At 42.2% G+C, this 10,697-nt stretch overlaps 1 protein-coding gene across 1 annotated transcript; it reads left to right on the top strand.

The window, feature by feature from the left end:
• Positions 1-7,028: 7,028 nt before the first annotated feature.
• Positions 7,029-10,321, top strand: LOC127309711 (transcription factor MYBS3). The gene is made up of 3 exons (XM_051340464.2): positions 7,029-7,464; positions 9,112-9,320; positions 9,580-10,321. The coding sequence occupies exons 1-3, from the start codon at positions 7,197-7,199 to the stop codon at positions 10,045-10,047; spliced, it is 945 nt and encodes a 314-aa protein (XP_051196424.1). The 5' UTR covers positions 7,029-7,196; the 3' UTR covers positions 10,048-10,321.
• The last annotated feature ends 376 nt before the right edge of the window (positions 10,322-10,697 follow it).

Here is a 10,697-nt window from a genome sequence, read left to right as displayed (position 1 = left end):
ATACTTATGGCTATTTGGTTGGAAACAGAAAATGCCTCATATTGTCTTGGATAATTTGACACTTGGCAATTGTTTTGAGCTCTCAAGTAGATTATGATTAAGTTTTTTCATGTAGTTTAAACCTATTAGTGAAGAAATACCGTAGTGCTTGTTGAAATTGGTTTGCATGATTGTTCTCTCTTAAGGTCTAGATATTTTCTGGTAAAAGTGTTTGAGGAACAAGGAAGACAGTGTAGAGTATTATAATGCTTGCAATATGTTCTTATGTAAGTTTTGCTGTACCGGTTCATACTTATGTTTGCTTCAAATAACCTTGCTAGCCTAAGCCTTGTACTGAGAGGGAATGCTTCTCGTGCATCCAAAACCTTGAGCCAACCACTATGCCATTTGTGTCCACCATACCTACCTACTACATGGTATTTCTCCACCATTCCAAAGTAAATTGCTTGAGTGCTACCTTTAAACAATTCAAAATTTATCACCTCTGATTTGTGTCAATGTTTTATAGCTCATGAGGAAGTATGTGGTGTTTATCTTTAAATCTTGTTGGGCAACTTTCACCAATGGACTAGTGGCTTCATCCGCTTATCCAATAATTTTGCAAAAAGAGCTGGCAATGGGATTCCCAGTCCCAAATTAATTAACCTAAATAGACACTCCTCCATGGTATGTGATTGTTGGACGGCACCGAAGGATTCGGTTAGCCATGGCTTGAGAAAGCAAAGGTGGGGAGGAGTGTCATCATAATAAAACTAAAATAAAAAGGCACTCCTTCATGGTATGAGATTGTTGGCAGGCACCCGAGGATTCGGTTAGCCTTGGTTTGTGAAAGAAGGGTTGGAAGGAGTGCCACCCAAAAATAAAATAAAATGGGAGCCGCTCTTTGAAGGTTTGTCTGGCAAGGGGGTTAGAGTGCCCACTACCATTCGTTGACAACAACAAACACCTCTCAAAATTTTACTTTTATGCTCTCTTTATGTTTTCAAAACCAAAGCTCTAGGACAAATATAGCAATCAATGCTTCCCTCTGCGAAGGGCCATTATTTTACTTTTATGTTGAGTCAGTTTACCTACTTCCCTCCATCTTAGAAGCAAACACTTGTGTTAACTGTGCATTGATTCCTACATACTTGCTTATTTGCATTCATCATATTACTTTATGTTGACAATTATCCATGAGATATGCATGTTGAAAGTTGAAAGCAACTGCTGAAACTTAAATCTTCCTTTGTGTTGCTTCGATGCCTTTACTTTGAATTTATTGCTTTATGAGTTAACTCTTGTGCAAGACTTTTTGATACTTGTCTTGAAAGTACTATTCATGAAAAGTTTTGCTATATGTTATCTATTTGTTAGCAACTATAGATCATTGCCTTGAGTCACTTCATTCATTTCATATGCTTTGTAATAGTATGATCAAGGTTATGTAAGTAGCATGTCACTACAGAAATTATTCTTTTTATCGTTTACCTACTCGAGGATGAGTAGGAACTAAGCTTGGGGATGCTGATACGTCTCCAAACGTATCCATAATTTCTGATGTTCCATGCTTGTTTTATGACAATACTTACATATTTTGCTCGCACTTTATAATGTTTTTATGCGTTTTTCGGAACTAACCTATTAACAAGATGCCACAGTGCCAGTTCCTATTTTCTGCTATTTTTGGTTCCAGGAAGGCTGTTCGGGCAATATTCTCGGAATTGGACGAAATCAACGCCAAACATCCTATTTTTCCCGGAAGCATCCAGAACACCGAAGGAGAGTCGGAGGAGAGCCAGGGGGCCACCACACATGTGGGCCGCGCGGGCTACACCCTGGCCGCGCCGGCCTGGTGTGGGGCCACCCTGTCGCCCCTCCTGCGCCGCCTCTTCGCCTATATAAGCCCTTTCGACCTAAAAACTCGAGACCAATTGACGAAACTCCGTAAAGACCTGTGGGCGCCGCCACCATCGCGAAACTCCAATTCAGGGGACAGAAGTCTCTGTTCCGGCACCCTGCCGGGACAGGGAAGTGCCCCCGGAAGCCATCTCCATCGACGCCACCGCCTCCATCATGCTCCGTGAGTAGTTCCCCCATGGACTACGGGTTCTAGCAGTAGCTAGTTGGTATTCTCTCCTCTATGTACTTCAATACAATGATCTCATGAGCTGCCTTACATGATTGAGATCCATCTGATGTAATCGGTGTTGTGTTTGTTGGGATCCGATGGATGATACATTATGATTAGTCTATCTATAAAGTTTGTGAAGTTATTGTTGCTGCAATCTTGTTATGCTTAATGCTTGTCACTAGGGCCCGAGTGGCATGATCTTAGATTTGAGCTTTATAATTATTGCTTAGATTGTATCTACAAGTTGTATGCACATGTCATTTTCCGGAACCAAAGGCCCCGAAGTGACAGAAATCGGGACAACCGGAGGGGATGGCAGTGATGTGAGGATCACATGTTTTCACGGAGTGTTAATGCTTTGCTCCAGTGCTCTATTAAAAGGAGTACCTTAATATCCAGTAGATTCCCTAGAGGCCCGGCTGCCACCGGCTGGTAGGACAAAAGATGTTGTGCAAGTTTCTCATTGCGAGCACGCACGACTATATATGGAAAACATGCCTACATGATTAATGAATTGATGTTCTTTCTTAATGCTTTATCAATCCTATCAATTGCCCAACTGTAATTTGTTCACCCAACACTTGTCACTTATTGGAGAGTTACCACTAGTGTAGATCGCTGGGAACCCCGGTCCATCTCTCATCATCATATACTCGTTCTATATGTCATTGGAAGTAGTATCAACTGTTTTCCGGTGCCATTGCTCCTGTGTTACTGCTGCTGTGTTACTGTTACTATTGCTCTCATATTACTGCTGCTTTCACATCACCCCTGTTACTAGTGCTTTTCCAGGTGCAGCTGAATTGACAACTCAGTTGTTAAGGCTTATAAGTATTCTTTACCTCCCCTTGTGTCGAATCAATAAATTTGGGTTTTACTTCCCTCGAAGACTGCCGCGATCCCCTATACTTGTGGGTTATCAGGACTCCCCCCAAGTCCCCCCTTAATTCTAGGGATCCCCCCTTATCACTTGGGGTGTTGGCCAGCTAGCCCTTGGGGTATGGTGCGCCTGGCCCATTAGGGCTGGTCTGCACCCCCTCAGTTCATGTGAGCCCTCCCGGGGTCATGGGCCCACTAGTGTCCCCTCCGAAACCTTCTAAAATCAATCCGGTCATCCACCGAAATAACCCCGAATTTTCCAAACCCGGAAAATAACTTTCCTTATATGAATCTTATTCTCCGGACCATTCCGGACCTCCTCGTGATGTCTTGAATCCCATCCGAGACTTCGAACAACATTCGGTCTCCATCTCATATTCCATATCTACTTAAACAACATCGAACCTTAAGTGTGTCACCTACAGTTCGTGAACTATGCAGACATGATCGAGACACCTCTCCGACCAATGACCAATAACGGGACCTGAAGACACATAATGGATCCTACATATTCAACAACGACTTCGTGATCGAAAGAACCATAAACATACGATACCGATTTCCTTTATCGTACAATACTTTACTTATCTGAGATTCGATCATCGGTATCTCCATACCTAGTTCAATATCGTTACTGATAAGTACTCTTTTCTCGTACTGTGATATGATATCTCTTGTGACCTAGTCACATGCTTGCAAGCTAATTGGATTCCATTCCACCGAGAGGGCCTAGAGTATATCTCTCCGTCATTTGGATGGACAAATGCGCTTGAACTCATAACTTCAGAATACCTAATGCCACCTTTATAATCACCCAGTTATGAAGTGGTGTTTGGTATCATCAAACTATTCCTCCGGTGTTTGTGATTAACATGATCTCATGGTCGAAGGATTATGTTACTATTTGAGAGCTTATAGCAAAACAAACTTAATGACTTGATCGTATTGCTATGCTTACTATGGGTGTGTTCCCATCACATCACTCTCCTAATGATGTGATCTTGTTACAAATAACATCGAATGTTCATGATGAGGAAACCATGAGCATCAATTAATCAACAAGTTAGTTAAACAAGAGGCTTACTAGAGACTCTGGTTTATTTACAAAACACACATGTATTAGTGTTTCCTTTTAATACAATTATAGCATGTGATGCAAACATTTATCGTAAACTCAAAGATATAATAACAACCACTTTATTATTTGCCTCTTGGTCATGTCTCCAATAGAAATTTATTACGTTTCTTTGCGTTGATTGTTTTTTTTTTGGGCTAGTAGGGACTCGATTTTGAATTCTCGTATGGACCTTCGAGGAACCTAAATTCCAAGTTTTATAACTTTCTCTGGCGATCCAATAGCTTATGTTTTTCCCCTGGAGCCTCAGTTCGGAGGTCTCAGGATGGACCTCCAGGATACACACGAGAACTCCCAGTAGAAAATTTTCCTTTGGCTCTATAAAAGGGAACTTCTTCTCAGCGAGTTGAGTGTTTTTGGATCTGGCATTGATGTATTGTTTTGAGCTCTCTCCTCCCCCAAATGTCAAAACTCAAATCCAAGTTATAAAAAAAATCCCTTAGATATACGTCATTTGTTGATGCCCTCCTTGTTCTTTTCATCTCTCATGTTGGTGTTGCAAGAGTACCCACTATCTATAGTAGACCATGCTGGTTTTCGGAAGTTTGTCCATGCACTTCAACCGCTATTCAAGCTGCATACAATAAATATTTATAGGTATAACCTTCTATGGTTTTATTTAATGTATTTGATGCTGACTTTTTTCTTAACAATGATTAAGTAACATATATTATGCTCTTCTTTTGTTTTATAGGAATGATATTGTGGAAATTTTCATGAAAGAAACAAATAAGGCGATTGATTACATGACCATGAACTAATCAAGGGTAGCTATCACCACATGTATGTGGACTACTGATAGCACAAAGAAGGGTTATATGGCTACCACAACTTATTTTGTTGACGATTCTTGGAAGCTTAGCAGCATTATCATGAGGTACTAATATGTTATGTTGTTTAGTATATCTTGTTGTTACTATGTGCTGTTGTTTACAATGTGCTTCTGTTTAGTATGAGTTGCTATTTAGTATGTGTTGCTGTTTAGTAGATGTTACTATGTACTGCTATTTAGTATGAGCTGCTATTTACTATGTCCTGTTCTTTTATAATGTGTTGTTTTTTGACCATATGTTGAATACTTCAGGTTTATATATGTTCCAGCTCCACATACTGCTAATGTGATATGTCAAGAGCTATACGACTCCCTGCTTGAATGGATTGATGAAAAATTGATGGCCACGATAGTGGATAATTGCACCACCAATGACAAGGAAATTGATTTGATCATGGGGAAGATAGGGAAGAAGAAGATCCCTTAGGAAGGTACTTTGCTGCATATGTGTTGTTGTGCACACATCTTAAATCTTATAGTTAAGTATGGCTTGGATGTTATGAAGTTAGCTATAGTAAACATCAGAGAAAGTGTGGTATATTGGACGGCTGCGGGACAAAGGATATAAAAGTTTGAGGAGATGTCAGAATTTAAGAGAGTTAAAATAACAAGAAAGCTGATTCTTGATAGCAAAACTAGGTGGAACTCTACTTCCGAGATGCTTGAAATAGCTTTGTCATATAGAGCTGTTTTTGAACGTGCAAAGCAAACTGACAAGCAATATGAGTATTTACCCACTGATAAAAAATGGAAGTTTGATGCAGATGTGGTAGATAAATTTAAATTTTCTATGACATAACTAAGCTATTCTCAGGAACTAAATATGTGACTGCTAATATTTACTTCACCAAACTATGTGAGATTAAAATGAAAATGAGACACTGGGGCACTTCTAGCAACCCAATTATCAAAACTATGTTAGAAGAAATGACTACTAAATTTGACAAGTGTTGGACGAACATTCAAGGTCTAATGTGAATGGCTACACTTCTTGATCCTCGATACAAGAGGCACATGTTGACAACTTGATTTGCCATGCTCCATGGAATTGATCCATCTTCTGATGTGTGCATGGAGTTGGTTGATGATTTAGTTACTAGACTACATGCATTCTAGAGGAGTATAAAGTGGAAGAAAATGCGTATCAACCATGTGAAGAATTGATTTCTTCAAAAACTCATGGAATCATGAATGTATTCATTGAAATTGTTGCTATGCAAAGTCTAGCAACAACTAAGCTACAAGGTGAAATAGAGATGTACTTGTCTTAGTGCTTTACACAGAAAAATTTAATGTGTTGGATTGGTGGAAAGTGAATGGAATGAGGTATCCAACATTAAGGAAGGTCGCAAGAGATGTTTTTTCTATTCCTGTGACAACAAGCCATCGGAACGACGGTAATCATGACATAGAATGCTTACAATGAGGAGTAAGCGCTGAGGTTGGTGAGCTGGACGGAGTGGAAGACAGCACCCGTGGCTATGCTCGATGGAGTGGAAGGCATGACGACCTACGGTAGATTTAACACTTAAAATCGTGAAACCGGTCAATCTATAGTACTACCTAAATTCACTAAGGCGGGTAAAAATGGTTCCATACAATCCAAACCACCATCTCCGAATTCAATCTCCCACATCTCCGGTTAGATCTAGTCATATTTACGCTCCATACACATCTACCACATCCTGGTTTGAGCTTTCTCACAAAGACCGAAAGAGAATCCAACAGAACAGAAAGAGAAAATGCGGCTTGGTGGCTTTTTGTTTTGTTTTAAACGTGGAAGCAATGATATGTTCCGGATAAGAGAACCCCGTGGAGCCAGAGAGAGAGCAGGTGGCGATAAAGCAAGGACAAAAACCATTTATGAGCTAGCATAGCAGGTCGCGCTTTCGACGAACAGGAACAGGTGATCCGACGATCCAACGGCGACACGAAAGGAGGCGACCGCAAGGAACCGCGTCCACGGCCACGCGTGTGTGAAGCCGTGACCCGCAAGCCCCTCTCCTCCCCACCCACGTAATATCCCCGCGCGAATATCCGCCACGTGGACGGTCGCACGCGCCGAGCTCCGACCACCTCCTCAACCAATCACCACTCCACAGTCAATCCCCTCCTCCTCCCCTCTCCTCTCATCACCACACTTCGCTTCTCCTCCCAGCCCACCTCTCATCGCCATCCTCTCCTCCTCCTCCGGCCAGCCCAGCCCTACGCCGGCGCCAGCGCTGGCGACGTCGGGGATGATGAGGCGGTGCTCGCACTGCAGCCACAACGGGCACAACTCCCGGACGTGCCCCAACCGCGGGGTCAAGATCTTCGGGGTGCGCCTCACCGACGGATCCATCCGCAAGAGCGCCAGCATGGGGAACCTCTCCCTGCTCGCCGGATCCAGCGCCGGCGGCGGCGGCGCCTCCCCCGCCGACGTCGGCCACGACGCAGCCGCCGAGGGATACGCCTCCGACGACTTCGTGCAGGGGTCCTCCTCCGCCAACCGCGAGCGCAAGAAAGGTGACCTACTCAATCCCTCTCCCTATCTCTCATCCCCGCCTATCCAAAACCGCCTCCTTTCTGCCGCCGCCGCCGCCGCACATACTAGATCCTCTCGGCTCCAATTATTATTTTTTGTTCGTGTGTATGCTTCTTGTCCGGTGCTTCCGTCCGTGTGTAGCTTTCGATTCAGACGGTACCATTAGCTTCCAAATATCCACTTGCCAGAACCTTCAATTGCAATTTGTACTCTACTACAGTAGTACTATGGAGTAACGATTCTGACAACTTGCCACTTGAGCTGATAAGCAGCTTCCCGCATTAATTGGCGCACGGATGACGTGTAGACCGTGGTGGCCGTTTCCGTTTGATTGGATCATGACTTGCTGACGGCGTTTTTAGAAGCTCAGCTCTGGATAAGGAGACAAAGGGATGGTACAAAGGGATAGTAATAGTAGTGTTGTTATTTATTAGGCAACGGACTTGTAGAATCCTCAAGTTAATAAAACATGTAGAAACGGTTGTGGATTGTCTTGAGCAACGACGATACTTGATTCACTAGAAATTTGGCGTTGTTCAGTGCCTCCGAAAGCATTTACGTAGCCACATAAGCGCTGCAGAGCTAAAAGTAACGCAATAGTCTTACCTTTGGCATAAATGTGGTACTCCATTGTGATGCAATCTGAGCGTTGCTGGTTACCTGTATAGCTGCCATTAATGAGTATTGGTGGTGCACAAAGCTTGACCCTCTTCATTGATTTTTTGTCAATCCCTCCTGAACTAAAACCACGGCAAGAATTATGGAACAGAGGGAGTAATTCACAAGTAGTTGATAACCAGTGACCTCATATGTTTAATTTCGGTTATCATATTTTCTCAAATAAAAAAAAGTTTCGGTTACCATAGATTTGGGTTCTAATGTTAGTCAAGTAACAGTTGGAAATTCGTCAAAGCAAAACATTCTACTTTGAGCGCCCACCAATTTGGTATTATAAACACCATACTAGAGACGGTAACGACATAATGTAGATTGGGTTGCCGTTTGCTCGTTTACTATCTCTGACTAGGCTAGAAATTTAGAGTGCAGTTTGGTACTGCTCTCTTCTTTACCTGCAATGTAACTTTCTCAGGGGAAGAAAAACATAAAATTTCCACCGTTCCCCTTTTTTGCATGGTGTAGACTCCTTTTTGTTTCCTTTATCTTGGAAGTCCCAACGGAAATCATTGGTTCGTAATAGCGCATTCGTCTCATTGTTCATGTTATTTTGGGGGGCCTATTTTCCTTCCCCCCACTTAGTATTTTCATGTGGTGCTGGTTATTTCCTTGAATTGTTTCATACTTACATTTAATAACTTAGCAGTACTAACTACTAAGCTTTTCGGTACTCTACTGATTGCCAGATCATCATTTTGTGTTCACCAGCTTCTAGTACCTTCGTTTTCTTCGAGAGCTGTTTTTTTGGGGTAGTTCTAATGCGTATATTCCATGCATTTTTTTATAGGAGTACGATAATGATGTGTAGATTTTTCCTATACTTCTGTTTGTAAGTCTTCTGTATATCAGATTCTGTTCACCAGCCGCATGTAGCTTTGGTTGTTTCTACCGACCTGCATTGGCTGCATGTATGTTTTATGTGCATGTTCCTGATTAAGACGACTTATGGGCAGGTGTTCCTTGGACTGAAGAAGAGCACCGGAGGTTCTTGCTTGGATTGCAAAAGCTTGGAAAAGGTGACTGGCGTGGAATCTCCCGTAATTTTGTGGTCTCAAGAACACCTACTCAAGTAGCAAGTCACGCTCAGAAATATTTTATACGCCAGGCCAATATGAGCAGAAGAAAGAGAAGGTCTAGCCTTTTTGACTTGGTGCCTGACGAGGTAAGTCGCTTGATCTTATTATTGGTTGTTACGCCTTTATGACATAAGTTGGCCTGATTCTGTTTTCGTAGTACATCAAAAGGGTATCGCTCATTTGTGTGGTAGCAGTTCCAAACTTACAGTGTTGCTTCCTTAGTTCCTTATGCTAGAACTTGCATGAACAGTTGTGGACACTATTTAATCTTGCATTTCATTAGGAAAATATTTCTTTGCACTTTGTGTAGAAATCAGAACTGAATAGGTGTTGTGTCCTTTACAGTCTGACCTGCCGCCCCTTCCTGGGCATCAAGAACTAGACGCCCAAATATTAAACCAACCACCACTACCTCCACCCATGGAGGAAGAGGAGGTTGAATCGATGGAATCAGATACTTCTGCCATTGCAGAGAGTTCTTCAGCGTCTGCCATCATGCCAGAGAATTTGCAGTCGAGCTACCCGGTGCTAGTTCCAGCATATTTCTCACCATTCTTGCAATTCTCAGTTCCTTTCTGGCAAAATCCGAATGATGGAGATGATCTTGGACAAGGAACACATGAGATTGTCAAGCCTGTCCCGGTTCACTCAAAGAGTCCAATCAATGTTGATGAACTGGTGGGCATGTCGAAGCTAAGCATAGGGGATGCGAAGCAAGATACAGTATCTACTTCTCTTTCCCTTAAAATGGTAGGAGGTCAAAATAGACAATCAGCTTTCCAGGCAAGTCTCCCAACGAGGGCTCAGGCGTGAGCACCCTCAGCACACGAACTGCACTTAGACGAGATCCTGGCAAAATAAGCTTTGCCTCTTCTTTTTCTTTTTAAGATTAACCGTGCTCTGTAGTCTATCAATGTGCCCTGTGTTGTAAGTTATGTTATGTATGAATGCATCTGTTGTTTGTATGGCACACATGATATATGCCAATGCTTGTTAACATAACCATTAATGTTAGTGCTAATCTCCGTGGTTGTACTGTAAACTCTTATATAAGAAACAAAAAATACTATATTAGCCAGTTTGAACATTGAAGGGAGCTCAGTTAATTCTGCTCTATATAATGTTCACTGTTCAGTGGGATGCTGATTAATCATGGTCTTCAGTTTTTGTGAAGATATTGGAAATGTGGAACTGCCTATGAAGTCACTCTCTCAGGATTTCATTTATGGTAGCTAAGAAGCAAGCCACACAATATATTTTTATCGATGAGTGTTGCATGATTTGTTCTTATTTGGTGGCATGTGTCTATATGTTATTTTATGTCTTCGTGGCAAGTACAAACTGATTATTGGATTCGCCTTATGGACATGCTTAATTGGGATGTTCCCTAGGACCGTACCTTTCAATCCTGATCCTGGATTTGCACCCCCTTCCATTATGCACCAAGTGTTGGATGTGTGGTT

This window comes from Lolium perenne, chromosome 1, assembly GCF_019359855.2.
Source record: "Lolium perenne isolate Kyuss_39 chromosome 1, Kyuss_2.0, whole genome shotgun sequence".
Classification (NCBI taxonomy): domain Eukaryota; kingdom Viridiplantae; phylum Streptophyta; class Magnoliopsida; order Poales; family Poaceae; genus Lolium; species Lolium perenne.
This window is presented reverse-complemented; position numbering and strand designations above follow the sequence as displayed.